This window comes from Cryptomeria japonica, chromosome 9 (assembly GCF_030272615.1).
Source record: "Cryptomeria japonica chromosome 9, Sugi_1.0, whole genome shotgun sequence".
NCBI classification, from domain to species: Eukaryota; Viridiplantae; Streptophyta; class Pinopsida; order Cupressales; family Cupressaceae; genus Cryptomeria; species Cryptomeria japonica.
In genome coordinates this window covers 775,682-792,049 of record NC_081413.1, presented here as the reverse complement: position 1 = coordinate 792,049, position 16,368 = coordinate 775,682, and the positions used below count along the sequence as shown (strand labels likewise).

At 31.5% G+C, this 16,368-nt stretch overlaps 1 protein-coding gene across 2 annotated transcripts in view; it reads left to right on the top strand.

Annotated features, from left to right (window-relative positions):
• Positions 1-15,885, top strand: part of LOC131059689 (probable LRR receptor-like serine/threonine-protein kinase At1g56140) — a 109,995-nt gene extending 94,110 nt beyond the window's left edge. Inside the window, exons 13-15 of one of the 2 annotated variants that reach the window (XM_057992716.2) lie at positions 15,229-15,294; positions 15,571-15,615; positions 15,783-15,885. In XM_057992716.2, the coding sequence (XP_057848699.2) occupies positions 15,229-15,294; positions 15,571-15,615; positions 15,783-15,864 (193 nt within the window). In that variant the 3' untranslated portion in view covers positions 15,865-15,885. The remainder of the gene's footprint in view (positions 1-15,228; positions 15,295-15,570; positions 15,616-15,782) is intronic. The other variant, XM_057992713.2, reaches the window with a different exon arrangement.
• The last annotated feature ends 483 nt before the right edge of the window (positions 15,886-16,368 follow it).

The window sequence follows — 16,368 nt, the reverse complement described above, 5'->3', positions numbered from 1 at the left end:
TGATGGTGAGGTGTAACCTTCCCTAAAAGGTATTGTCTCAATCTTTAAATGGTGAAGCATCTACTATTTTTAGACTAATTGGTTGCCACACCCTATTGTTTGGATTTTCCACTTTCATCCTTTACTTAGTTCTATATGAACTCACTATCTAGCTTGTATTTGATATTATTTTTCATACATTGTAATTCTCTTACATAAGTTTGCATTCATGTACTTTGATTCATGCATTGATTCTTCTACAACATCTCTTTGAGCTCCTAATTCATTCTTGTCATTTTGAAATTTGGACATCTATTGGAATCATGAGTCTGTAATTTCTTTATCTCATTTATAGTTTTATAGCTTGTCTCGTATAAAAATATCTTGGTTATTTATCTTTTATATTTCTAGCATGGTATCAGAGCTTTGGTTTTGATAGTTTTGAGTACTTGTATTCTTGATTAAGAGATTCAAGTTTTTTTATGGTCTTGTGAACTCTTGCATTCTCTTTTACTATATTTTCATACAATCTTAACAATCAAAAAGTGTTTACATAGATTGCACAATCCTATGTTTGCATTTGTGTTTTTGGTGAGATATAGAGATTTTAACTATTCTACCTATCAAGTAGTAGCATTTTTTACTATCCAATTACATTTGGGAGGCTCAAAAAAATTTCATTTGACTTTGTTTCACTCAATTTAGCCACCATATGAGATAGTATTAAACACGAGTTTGAAGCTCAAATCTAGTGAACTTATTTTTATTGGAGCATTTTTAGCCCAAATGGATGCTTGCATTGCATTCTAAAGGATAAAGATCTCCTATTCTCATATAATTATTTTCCATTTTTGACAAATTTGATTTTTTTGCCATTTTCTTTGCTAAGATGGTCATCATTGTAGGCTAAATTCATCCATTTTTTCAAAAATTGTAACTTTTGATCCAAAAGTCTATTTTTTGCAAACAAGATATCATTGGAAAGTTGGAGATGATAAAATTTCCTTCCACATTGGTCTTGATCATAAATTTGGCAATTTTTTTTACCAAATATTGTAGGTTGAATTTGTTTGTTGTTTTTTTCTTCAACAAGCCATAACTTTTGCCTCAAAGCTCCATTTTGCAAATGAATAGCCATTGAAAATTTATATAAGAGCACTACATATATACAAGGTTTGTTGGAATCAAGGAACACTGAAAATAAATCTTCAAACTTATTCTCAGACCATCAGAAGCAAATGCAAGAAAGTAAAATGCAGGAACACAAGATAATCAACCACAAAATCATAACACCAAGATTTTTATGTGGAAACCCGGAAAGGGAAAAACCATGGTGGGATTGGAACCCATAATATTCATATACTGTGATTAGGAGTACATAAATATTACATAAGGGGAATGCACTTGCATTCAGGCACACTGCCTAGAGCTCACTTCTTAATTACAATATGGAAGTTGCACTAACTTATAGATCATTTACAATTATAACTACAATGATTTAACTCCAAAATAGCATCAAACAATGCTTGGATGAATTCTGGTTAAGTGCAAAAGTCTTACTGTAACTGCTCTGCAACTCTGCCCTATTCTTCTTCTTAGTCAACTACCGGATCAAGAGTGTGCATGTGAAACTGCACACAATAGGTTTCTCGATCACTTCTCGCTCATATAACACCTCAAAAATATCTTCTACATTGGTCATATATATCTGCAATCACAAAATGAAACATTCATCAAGTCGACCATTCATATTATGCAATGTAATGTGTAACCAAGTGTCGGCTTAGACCGGATCTCTAAAACATATGTGAATCAACCAAATGATGTCAAAATGATTTCTAGATGTCAGCCCTATCATCCCATGCAAAAATCTAACCACCGAAATCACCGCAAAGATTTCAGACCAAAAACGCTCTGCTATCCTGAAATACCGGTTATGGATTACCAGACCACATGCTTTGTTGGTTACCAAAATCCATAACTACTAGATAGGATTTCCATGAAAATTTGCCATCAATGACAACCCTAATCCATTATCCATGTATTTCTATCCACAACATGAGTGTCAATTGCCAACAAGGTTATTGTTTTCAGATTTTGTCTGTAGTCCATTTTTAATCAAAAGTTGTAATTTTGGTTATTGTGAACCTATTGAGCTTTGCAATTTGGTAAAAGCCTGTAATCACACTAATCATAAAGTGCCAACATTGTAATATTAGAGGGGGCAATTTTCGAGACTAGGAAAGGAGGTGTCTCTTTTTCACTTTATTTTCTCTCTTCCTGCACTCACAAACAATCTTATATTTTGCTTAAAATTGGATCAGCAAATAATTCCAATTCTAACACCCTACAACTATTTTGATTGGAAAAGAAAAATGATAGTCCAATTGAAAAAGTATGGATTACATGGGGCGACAATGGGACTATAAACTAAAACAAAAAATAATGTAGTAAATTCAAAAAGGTTTAATAAGTGTGATGAAGCATTTGGAACCTTGTGTATGTGTGTATGTTGAATCTATGTCTACACCAAATGGAGATTGGAAGGCATTGGAAAAAAAATTTGGTAAGCAAGATGACTTAAGAGGTCATCAATTAGAGAATGAGATCATCGATTTAAGTCCTTCAATCTTTGATGCTATATAAAACTTCTTCACCAAACTAAAGGCAATAAGATTACAATTGAAACGGTGTGCAATTAAGAAATATGATAAACAATTGATCCTAAACATTCTTTCTAAGCTTGGTACTAATTTCCCAATCTTTTTTTCTACATTTTGTGCTACTAAATGTTCCTTTGCATCTAGCTACACAATGTCATCTCTTGATGTGTTTTCTAATGAACTCACAAAATAATAGGACAAGTTGGTTTGAATGGAGAGTCTAAAATCTTCTGAGTCTCACACCTTGGTTGTGAATCAAGGCATCAAAGATTATAAAAATAATGGAAAGCAACCTAAGAAAAAAAATAATCAAGGAGAGAATAATTTAAAAGGATTTTCATATACTATAAAGTGGACACTAAACCTTCTTCAAATCAAAGAAAAATAAGGAGTAGTAGGTTAAATGTGCTTATTGTAAGAATCTTGGTCATGATAAACATAAATGTATGAAGAAACAAATTGACTACCTCACACATCTTCTTGAGAAGATCAAAATTTCCATCCTCCTAAAACCAAGAATCTACTGAAAAGGAGGAGTCCATACTAGTTATGCTTCTACATTAAAAAACATAAAGGAAAATCTGTTTGTATCTATAAGTATTTAATCGAGGAGATGGCTTCTAAACTCAATCAAGGAGATGGATTCTAAACTCAGGAGCTTCCCATTATATAAATTCTTCATAGTCCATGTTCTCTTCTTTTGATCCTTGTGTTATGACACCTATTTTGGTGGTTAACAATGCATATATGAATGTGATTGGGAAGGGATGTGTTGTTATCAAGGATGACACTTTCAATGATTTTTTGTGCATACCTCATTTGTGTAATAATTTTCTTTGGACATCTATTAGATTACTCTTGGAGGAGTAGGGAATCACTATTGATTTCATTCTTATCAAATATTTGGAGAGGAGAGATATTATTGCTCAAAGGGTGATTGATCATGTATCTCAGTTGTACACATTTTCAAACTTTGTTCCTAATGATGGCTTTGATCCTTTGGATGATGATCACACTTCTAGTGTGGATTTTAATTTTGAGGAAAATTATGGTTACTTTAACTTGGGAATTATCACAAGTTATCTAGTTCTTGAGTCTTGTAATCCATCTCCTCCATCTCTTTTTTCTAATTCTATGTTTAGAGTTGCTTCATCGAAAGATTCCAATCATTCTTTGTAGTAGGAAATTCATAGTCTTTCAAATATGGAATTGTGGGATGAATACTTAATAAGCGTTTCAAACTTGTTTGTGGAGTCTCATGTTGTAGATTTGGGAGACATTATTGATTTAATTCATGGGTGGGTGCAAGAAGTTGAGACCCAATTAAGGGAAGTGTGTGTGTTGGGAAGAGCATCATAAAAAATGGGGACCCATTTTTTAGAAAACAGGGAATTGTTATGCTTTGGGCTTCCTAGCCAAAAATTCAAAAAACAGGGCCCCATTATTTACAAAACGGCAGCTCATTTTTAAAATATGTATTTTTAAATAACAGGGCCCCCTTTTGTAAAAGTATTTTTTTTCAAATAAAAAATCCTACAAACTCATTTTTGCACTTTATATAATGGGCAACCATTGCATTTAAATAACAGGGACCCATTATAGAATGGGGCCTTATTATTTAAAATTTGAAAACCAACCCTGCCATGTGCCTTGGGATTTGGGTTAGGTAAGGCTTTGAATGCCCAAACCTAAGCCTTAGACATGCAAGTACAAGGTTGGACTATTTGTATCAAAATACTAATTTATGGCATATGTTTGATGCCCATTTTTACAAAATTATTAGACAAAAGTAAAACCCATTAGATATTACATTGTGTAGATTCCAAATATATATATTTTTAAAGATTTGATTACTTTTTCTATTTTTTAATTAAAGTGCACTAGATTTGGTCCATAAACTTGAAATATTAAGTTTTCTTATTTATCTAATAACTTTTTTTAAAATTTTTTTTTGAAAAACAAATTATATGTCATCAATCTACAGAGAATTATTTTCAATATTAAAAAATCTTCAAAAAATGATAAGTTTAGGTCAAATTATGGTGGCCATACATGAGGGTTTTTTAAAACAACAAATACGACCAATAGAAAATTAATAAAACAATATATATTTTTTTTTTAAAAATCCTCTTCAATCTTTAATGCGTTACAAATCTTTTCCCAAAAGAGTTTGAAAAAAAAAAAATTATTTGTATCAAAAATTATTTGCATGGTTCGGTCCTGAAACAAGCATTTTTAAATATTGGCTTTTAGAAATCCCTTTTAAAAGTCAAGTTCTATTATCTAGGTATTAAAATTAATTACATATTTGAAAACTAGACTCTGAGTGCTACATTTTGTATTGCTGACTTTTTTCAGGATTCAAGTGCTTCAAATTTTTAGGACACTTCCACTTTTTGACCAAAAAGTGGAATCAACTTCTTGCACACACCCTCATCCTCTCTTTGATCATAGTGATTCTTTTTCAATTGTTGTGGAATGACACTCTGACCCTCTTCTTCATTCTATACATGATCATTCCTCATAGTTTGACATGAGTGTGGATACTTTGGAACAACATTTGGAGAATATCCTTTTCCCTTCAAAATAGATACATGAGTATTTGGATTGTGTTCTATATCAATATATAGGATATTTTGTATTGTTATCATCAATAGTGTGGCCTAGAATTCTCTATTTGATTGTGATAGCTTTCAACATCAACATGGAAACCATTGAGAAGAGTTTAAATACATCATATGTTTTGAGTTTTCTTCCTAAATATTATTTTCTAGAATTGGGAGATCTCATGCATACACCCTTGGTATTGTTTCTTCCTAAGGGTAGGAACATTGTTCAACAATCATGGACCATCCTCTACATCAATTTGTGAGAATCTACAACTATCTCTAAGCATTGTTTTTGTGGGAGAGGACTTCTTTTGGGGGTATTCTATGTAAATGGGTGCCTAACATGGCCCTTCATTTTCTAGAACTCATTATCATTTTTTCACCCAACTAAGCCATGCTTAAGGGGGGTGTTAGTGTAGGTTTTTATTTTCCTAATGGGATATTTAGTTTTTCTTAGTCATAGGTTTTTCCTACACTTTTATTAATATTTCTTAGGTTCATAAATTTATGTTCACTAGGATATGATGTTGAGGTGTCCCCTTCCTTAAAAGTTGGAGCATTTGTTATTTTTAGACTACTTGGTGGCCACACACTATTAGTTAGATTTTCCACCTCCATCCTTTCCTTAGTTCTATATAGAATCACTAATTATATCTTGTATTTGATATTAATTTTCATACATTGGGATACTCTTGCATAGGTTGTCATTCATGCTCTTATTCTTTTGCAACATCTCTTTGAGCTCTTAATGCAATATTGTCATCGTGACATTTGCACCTCTTGGAATCACAAGTCTATAATTTCTTTATTTCCTTTACAATTTTATAGCATATCCCTCTCATAGAAATATATTGTTTATTCATCTATTTAAAATTTTATAACATAGATAAGTATAAGGGTAGACTTGTGGCTAAGGTTTATACCTAGAAAGAAGTGATCGATAATGAGGAAAAATCTCCTCCCATGAAAATATCAAAAATATTGGAATAATTGTTTTCTAGTTGTACATTTTGGATGGAAGGTGTATCAAATGGATTTAAATATCCTTTCTCAATGGACACCTTAAGGAGGTTTACATGATGACCCAACTAGAAAAATATATTGTACCTAGTAAAGAAGAAAAGGTACTCCCCTTACAAACAAAACCATACAACAACAACAACAATAGAGAAATAAATATAAAAATGTGTGAGAGAAAACAATTGCTTTCTATCATCTCAATGAAATGAACTTACAACATTTAGAAAATAACATGTTATGGCCATATGGACATTCTCATTGCAATAATTTGCAAGTCAAAACCACAATATGCACTACTAGAATTGTTTTGTACCACCCCCATTCACCTTCTTTATATGGAATGTATAACCATTGTAGAATGTTCTAGAAAGTGGAATTTCCTATTTTTACGTGTCAAAACCCTAACTGACCAACTTTTGGCTTCTAGAAAATATTTTATTAAATTTTCGACTTGTAAATTTCTAAGGGACATAACTTTCAAACCGATTATTAGATTTTAAATAATTATAAACCATTGGAACAATCAATAGTGGTGGTATGTACTAACACACGTGTTGGTCAACTTTTGAGCCCATTTGGATCCTCTAAGGCCCTCAAAAATTCATTTGTGGTTATTTTTCGAGAAATTTCCTATAAAATTTGAATATCTCTCAAATGCCGCAAGATATTGGGATAATTTCTTCATCATTGGCTCTATTTTACCATTTAGGAGGTCTATGTAAGATTTAAGACAATAATGACAACTTACTAAAAATAGTAACCTTGCCATTATTAATGCTTATTGGAAAACTAAACAATATTTTTGGGTGATGCAAGATTGCTCTTACACCCTAGATGTTACTGCATCAAGAAAAGTTGTACAAAGTTGCTAAGTCTCTCTATAGCCTCACTAAAGCTCCTAGATCCTTATATACTAAATATTCCAAATGTTTACTCAAGGAACAAAGAGGGGATATTTTGATTCTCATTGTATATGTTGGTAAGTTAATCATCATAGGTAAATCATAAAAGATGAATGATCCAACCAAGAATGATGTGAAGGAGTAATTTGATACAAAAAGTCTCAAGCTATTATACTATTTTCTTGGCTTAGAAGACAATAATCAAATCACCATATCATTGTATCTAGCAAAAAATATGTCATGACCTTACTTAAAAATCTTAGTATGGTGGATTATAGAACAATATATACACCTACCAAATTAGGATTGTATTTATTTATCTTTTTTTATCCATCTCCTTATTTAAATGTGTCTCTCTATAAAAAGTTGATTGGAGGTTTATTTGCTTGGTCTAAACTAGACTAGATACTAATTTCATAGTCAGTTATCTTTCATGATTCATGCAATAAACAAATATTTTCTACTAGAATGTAAAAAATTAAGTACTAATGTGTATCCATGGTACAATAAATCATGGTTTGTATTATTAAAAATATATCCTTCTAAACAAGGGACATAGTAGTAGACTATTTAAGATCTATTGATGATAGGAAATCTACATTAGGATATTTTTTCTTAGTATCAAGTGTAGTATCTTCGAAAAGTAAGAAAAAAGCCACAATTGCTCATTCCTTATCTAAAATAGAATTTTTTGTGGCAAGTGTAGTAGTTTTTGAATTAATTTGGATAAATCACATGCTAGAAGGGTTTGGAATACATCAGAAGTAATCCACAATCCTCCATTGCATAATTAGATTATTCTCACAATTTTGCCTGATCTAGTGTTTTATGAATGAATTAAGCACCTTGAAGTTGACTTCCTCTTCATTCAAGAAACTCCAATTTTTCTCTACTCAATAATGTGTTGACATCTACACCAAGTGACTTCAACATGTCAAGTTGGAAATATTTCAAGATTCTATTATTAGTACTTTCAAGGAAATGAGGTAATAAAGTGGGGAATTTTTTATTATTCCATCATTCTTGCATAAATATTTGTTGTTGGTTTGTGGTTATTTATTAGTATATTTAGGATACTTGTGATTATTTGTTATTTTTTAGTGTGTTTATGAAACCCACGAGTTTTGATTCGTACATATGGTTCATCATTAATTACATCTATGCATTTACATCATATAATATAATTCATAAGTACTCCTTTATATTATTTGATAATATTTAAATATTGGATAATAAATGGATTTCACTAATTTATTTGATAATGGATTAAATCAAAATTATCTTATAGTTTGATTAATATAAAAAATTATTTAATTGACTTGTAACGTGGTGATGATGGTAGGTGTGACCAATTTTAAGTTTCTAAAAAACCTTTCTAGAATATTGTAGATGCATTGACAAAGTGATTAGGTACAAAAATATCCAGATGGTGCTATGAGTCTATGGGCTTGTTGGCCTTTAGTAATAATTTGATAGTATTGGTACTCCCTTTTCTCTTGCAAGATATTTGGCAAGTGAGAGAATATTATGAATGGTATCTCAAACTTATTAATATTTAGAATCTAAAAAATGTAATTTCAAGAATCTTATAGAACATAACAACCTAAGTTGTAGACTATACAGGCTATTTTATGCCCCCCAAATAAGTCTAGATTGTTTGGTATCACTTCCAAAATTACCTAATGTATATACTTATTTGATTTGTACAATTTTAGTAAAAGGTGCTAACCATCCTTCAATATCAAAAGATATGGCCTTTGGAATCTATTCCCCCCACATTGGAAATGCTAAAATATCTATGCCACAAAAAAGATATATAAGAAGGTATTATACTTATTGACCAACTTTTGATGTGTGTTATTATATGACATAAGACATATTTTTATGGAAATAATAGAATCAAAATAAAGCACTCAAGATGGTGAATTATGATGAGCTTATGGTAGGTTGAAGATATATGTTATTATAACTTATAAACTCACCTTGGGATTCGGGTGATAGATTTCTAAGTAGGGATTGAAGAACCACATTTTGGATAGTTTAGCTCATTGTTTTCTAATGTACATTTGATGGTTTCAAGTATCGCTTCTCTTATTTATTTGGTTCTTGAGATGGAGGTTTTTATAGGAGTTGATTGTGAAACCCCTACACCCCACATGATTGCCTACAAAACCAAAATAACCTTTTGTAAAATAGAAAATGACAAGAATAAATTTTTGGATTATGGATGCTTGAATGATTATTGAATATATGATGCCTTTATTATAAGTGCAAGGTAGAGGGGATTATATAGGATTGTGACATATGTCTTAATCCTATATTGTGAGACAACTAACATAATAATTATTAAATGACCTAGGACACCAGAATTAAATGTCAAAAAATAAGATAATATCTTATGACAACTAACACCTTCTAGAAACATATAATAGGACCTAAGCTAACTTAATCTTGTAAATAGGTTCCTACTAAGAAAGTAGTTAGCTACAAGACCTTATTCACACCAACACCCCCCTTAAGTGCAACATAGGGAGTAGTAAGTTATTATTTGAATTATGCATAATATGAAGATGTTGGCAATATTGCATTATAACAGACGATGAAAGATTGTTGGCATTTCATAAGGATATTGAGATGTTTGTTGATGATTATGGATATAACTGATTAAAGATGTTTACTGTCTTGATATTATTATTTTGTCATTGATGTCAAGAAATTGATTTTCTAATTCAGTATGATGTTGCCATATCTTGAGAAGTATGATATGAAGAATATAAAGATGTCGGTAAAAGACACAAGAAAGAATATGATGAATAAGGGGATGAATAAGGTATTCAATGGGCAACTATTACGGAGTCAGACAATGATGAGATCATGATGTTTAGATTGTTTTAACATCATACATATGTTGTAAATTGTAAAGGTTAATACTATACTATGTTACCTAGCAAAGAACCTAGTCGGTAAACCCTAAGGAACCTAGTCGATAAACCCTAAGGTTATCGCTATCGATTAATGAAGGCAGAATGTCTACCGAGTGAAGTTTAGTATTCATCGAGTTATAACTGAGTTGCTACCGAGTTGTAACCGAGCTATAACAGAATGCATTAAATGTTTGAATGCGTTATTTAATGAAGGAAGTTGATGAGCTGGAACTGATTAAATTATTGGTGAGCCGTGGTTGAGGTTTGTTAATGAATCTAAGGCAATGGAAAGTCGGCATAAAGATCTACAACACAGATTGAACCACTATACCCTAGCACAAGTTCCAAGAAATTTATGCAAGTTCCAAGGTAGGGTAAAATGTTTTCAGATTGAAAGATGTATTGAACCTAGACAAGATTGAAGATCTGATGGCTATGATTGATCATGGGAAATGTGATCAAGGAGATTAAGCGGTTACCTAATTGTTTATAAATAGGAAACTGTTGATAAACAATGTATGTGGGCAAGTGTATGCACAGGGATGCTACATAGTGATTACTGAGCACAGAAGCTTGAAGACTTGTTTGAATAACAGAGTATAGAAGCCCAACAGATAGACAAGATTAGTTCTATGTCTAGATTGTATTGAACAAATAGGAATTTGCTTTAGCATTTTAGATGTGAAGTTGCAGATAGATTTTTATTACTGTTATTTTGTGAAAGTGACAGAAAATCTCTTAACTGAGTGGACTTAACAGTCTTATTTGTAAAACCCTCTAGCAAGGTGACATTCTGATTGAGTGATTGAAATCCTTTAACAAGGTGAAGATCCTAACAGATCTGAGGGAAATCCCTTAATTGGGTCACATCTAGCAATGTGTTTGTAATCTTTAACAGGATTTTCTTTTAACCAAGCATACTCTAGAAGAGTATATTTCTTAGTGGGTCCGAAATCCCAGAGTGGTTTTTCCCAATTTGGGTTTCCACGTTAAATCTGGTGTTATGAGGTTTATGATGTTTATATGCTTTTGAGTTTGCATGTTTAACAGTTTTGGTTATATTACTGATATATGTGTTACTGAGGTTGAATCTGATGTTTTAATGGAAGATTAAGTTTGTATGATTCACCCCCCCCTCTCATCTTGTTGGCTATTGGATCTGTACTTATGTTAAGTATCGGAACTATCAATTGGTATTAGAGCTTTGGACTCCGGAAGAAATGTTTAAAGGCACTTGAGTTAAAGATCCAAAGATGTATAAGAGGGATGCACCAAAGCTGAACAAGTCAAGTTTCTCTACATTGCAGAAAAGGATGAAGTTGCATCTATCAGGAGTTGGAGAATATGCTGTATACTATCTGGAGAATGATTTTGTTACACCGAGCACCTATCCATTGACTATGGAAGAGATAAAGGAAAAGCAAGAACATATTCAAGCAATGATTGAAATAACATCTGCATTGACCGATTTAGAGTTTAATGATCTAGAAGGCTGCAATGATGCAAAGGCAATGTGGGATAAGCTCATATCTATATATGGAGGAGATGAACATGTTCAAAGAGAAAAAGTAGATAGTCTAAGAGGACAACTTGAATCTATGAGGATGAATGAAGGTGAGAACATAACTCAGTACAGTACAAGACTAAAGGAGATTGTCAATCAAATCAAAGGAGCAGGTGGAACTATTGAAGAAAAGGATATAACAAGTAAGTTGTTAAGAACCCTTCTACTAGCTTATGCAATCCGAGTCTTTGCAATCAATGAATTGAGGTCTGTAACTAATATGCCAGTTTCTTTAGATGCTACTATTGGTAAGCTACATGCATTTGAGTTAAGTAATTTTGATAATAGTGGATCTTCGGTAAATAAAGTTGAATCTGCATTTAGTTCTTTTCATCTTGATGAATCTAATGATTACAATAAAAGAAAGTATAAGTACTCTGAAGGAGATAACAGTGGAGCAAATGAAAGGTTTCATAAGAACATGGAAGAAGTACACAAACTGTATGAGGAAATCAGAAAGCAAGAAGAGTTTGAAGCACTATTAGCCAAAAGGTTACTGAGAGGCAAAGGTAAGTATAAAGGAAAACTACCTTTGAAATGTTTCAATTGTGATAAGATAGGACATATGGCTTCTAACTGTCCTGACAAAGATTTTACTGAAAAGAGAGATTACCGAGATGATAGACAGAAAGATAATCATTACAGAGGACATCGAGACTTCAGAAGAAGAGATAGAAAGACATGCTTAATAGCTGATGAGGAATCCAATGATGATAAATCAGATGAAACTGATACAGAGGAAGTAGTTTATGTGGCTATCAAAGATGGATTAGATGAAGAAAGGTATGAAGAAAAAGCCTTAATATCTCACATAAACACTAATGATTCTTGGATCATAGATAGTGGATGCTCACATCATATGATAGGAGATAAACACAAGTTTGTTATATTAGAAGATTATGATGGAGGCTATGTTAGATTTGGTAATGATGCACCATGTCCGGTGAAAGGTAAAGGATCTATAACACTTCTTGATAATGCAAGATGCAATGATGTTTATTGGGTTGAAGGTTTGAAATACAATTTGTTGAGTGTAGCACAACTAAACAACATAGGTTACCGAATAGAATTTCAGAAAGGAATTGTCAAAGTTCATGACAAGAATGGAAAGTTAGCTGCTACCGGGACACAAACAAAAGGTAACACATTTCACCTTGACTCAACTCGTAACAAGTGTTTGTATGCAAAGATAGATGATACCTGGTTATGTCATAAAAAGTTTTGTCATGTAAATTTTGATAAACTGATCAAAATAAGCAAGAAGCACCGAGTAAGAGGTCTACCAAGTCTTGAAAAACCTGAGAATGCTATGTGCCGAGGATGCTAGATGGGTAAGATGACAAGATCAAGCTTTACAAGTAAGTCTTACACTTCTAAGGGAATTTTAGATCTAGTGCACATTGATCTTTGTGGTCCTATGAAAGTTCAAAGTTATTATGGTGATAAATATTTCATATTATTTGTGGATGACTATTCAAGGATGATGTCAGTAATGTTTTTAAAAAAAAAAATCAGAAGCTTTTCAAATGTTTAAATGGTACAAGGCAAGAGTTGAAAATGAAATAGGAAGACAACTGAAATGTCTTAGATCAGATAGAGGAGGAGAGTTCACATCTGATGAGTTCAACTTATTTTGCAATGATCATGGTATTAAAAGACAAGTCTCTGCATCGAGAACTCCACAGCAAAATGGAATAGCTGAGAGAAGAAACAGATCTATTGTGGATTGTGCTAGAACACTGATGATTGAAAAGAAGGTGCCACAATAGAGTATAGAAGTCCAGCAGATAGACAAGATTAGTTCTATGTCTAGATTGTATTGAACAAATAGGAATTTGCTTTAGCATTTTAGATGTGAAGTTGCAGATAGATTTTTATTACTGTTATTTTGTGAAAGTGATAGAAAATCTCTTAACCAAGTGGACTTAACAGTCTTATTTGTAAAACCCTCTAGCAAGGTGACATTTTGATTGAGTGTTTGAAATCCTTTAACAAGGTCACTTCTAACAAGGTGAAGGTCCTAACAGATCTGAGGGAAATCCCTTAACCGGGTCACATCTAGCAATGTGTTTGTAATCTTTAACAGGATTTGCTTTTAACCGAGCATACTCTAGAAGAGTATATTTCTTCGTGGGTCCGAAATCCCAGAGTGGTTTTTCCCTATTTGGGTTTCCACGTTAAATCTAGTGTTATGAGGTTTATGATGTTTATATGCTTTTGAGTTTGCATGTTTAACAATTTTGGTTATATTACTGATATATATGTTACCGAGGTTGAATCTGATGTTTTAATGGAAGATTAAGTTTGTATGATTCACCCCCCCCCCGGCCCTCATCTTGTTGGCTATTGGATCTGTACTTATATTAAGTATCATAACTATCAAAAGATTAATTATGGGTACCCACTATTTGGCCATGTGCAAAGGCTATTAACTTTCTAGAAGTGACAGTGGAGATATTATGTTTTAGGATTAGCTTAAGAAAAATGATATTTTGATTTCTCAATTGATTTTAGTAATGTAAAACCTATGTGGTGTGCAATGTTTTAGAATTATAGAGTTATGTATGTATTGCGTTAACTATCATAATTTGTTTGGAAATAGATTCAAGAAGTTGCTAATTATTTTGAAGTAATAATGATTTGAAAATAATTTGCATCATTTTAAGATGAAATTTTTTCATCACTATAGATTCAATAATTTTTATGTTGTACCATTTTATTTGTTAGAAATAAATTTACTTAGGTTTAGAATTTGTAAAGGAATCATGTCTTATTAGAACTATATAAAAAACCTCAAATCATGTCACATTTGCTTACAACTCTACAAAATTACCTTGCACCATGTCACAACTTCTCAAAACCTTTAATGATATCAAGTATCCACAATCCATAATGAATTAATGCAAATGCTTCTGGATTAGATTGTGTAAACCTTGCAAAAAGACCTCATATAGTTTTCAATTTTTTCTAGTTCTTTTTTTTCTTTTCATATGGAAAGTCAAAACATAGGTTTTGTTTCCTTGTAAATGAGATATTAATGAAATTTTGATAGGGCATCTTAGCACATGTTTCCAATATGGGAAACATGTATTGGTCCCTGATCTCCTAGCAACTTTGGTATTAATTATATGTTGCAATAGTTGATGTTGTTGTGTGGCTAATTATTGTATTATTACTATTAGGTACTTTTGATAATGAATTTGGTCAGTATATTTAGTTGTTAATGGTTGTGTGGAATTAATAATCATTGGGTAGTCTTGTTACACAAATAGCATGATGTATGTTGGGGTAAAAGTTACTGTATAATCTAATGGAATAAAAAAGTTGATGTTATTATTATATTTTGAAGTATATCTGCATTCGCTATTTTGTATTTTTTATTGATGGTGTAGTGTTGAGTTTATAAAACACATTAAGATTATATGTATGTTAGGGATGCATTATGCTCCTTATGGAAATATGAAACATGCATTTAAACCTAACTCATATATGTAATTTGGTCATCAAAAAGTGTGGCCAATATTTGCTTCTTTCAATTGATTAACTCATGATTCCATTTTTCTCCAGAGATTTGTCATACAACAACTTTTCAGGGTCAATTCCAACATGGATTAATGGTCGTAATCTAACCATGTAATAACTTATCTTCACTTATAGGAATGAATTTTTTTTTTAAAGAATTATATTCATCTTGAATTTATATGTGATTGTTGGAAGGAACTAGAGATAGAAAGGTTGTCAACTTCTCTTTTTCTCTTAGCTTGCATCTCTACTTCTTTAGTTTCTCTTCTAGCTTCAAAGAAACACAATTTATTTGTGTTTTTTATTCTAGAAATAATCTCTTGATTCTTATACACAAAAAAAATGTATAGTTCTAATTAATATATCCTATTGTTATTCAACTTATAGAAACTTGATTGGGAATTTCTTGGAGAGCAATGGAACAAATCAAAGGTATATTGTTGAGGCATCTAATTATTTTATGTTTATTCTATATTTAACCCCATTGTGAGATTTTTCAACTCTACAATTTATTTTACCATGATTTACTAGAGAAAATAATGCTTTTTTTTATTGATTGAAATCATCTAAAGAAAATTTCTTATTTTTCTTTCTTTTAGATCATTGGCTTGCCTCCAACGAAACTTTCCATGTCATAAAGGAAAACCAAAGAGTGAGTATTTTGCACAATATATTTCTTAATATGCATTTCTATACATCTTTGTGCCATCTATAAGAATGGGCACATATATAGAATGTGTTTCATTTAAGTCCAAAACACTCATATAGTAATTTATTATTTTTATCTTTATAGTTCTCACAAACTATACTATAAGATAAAATAAGATAAAATCAACAACCTTACATGTATTTTCTTTTTTCTTGTTAAGAATACTCATTAGATTAATAAAAAAAATTAAAAAAGGATTTTTTTAAAAAATTTATTAGATATTTCTAGTTTTTGTGAGATTTTGATCTGTGCATATTTAATTCATTTCATAAATGATGTTTTGTAAATAGTTATTTTATTCACTTTTCAATCATTTAAGTTGGCAATAATTACAAGGCAAAAGAACTTAGAAAACACAATCTTTTTTTTTTAATTTATAGTTGTTGGCATTTTGGAGGAATTGATTATGTGTTGCATTGATGTCAATACCAGTTGTTTTGGTTCTCTACTAGCTTCTGGTAGAGTGGTTGGACTTT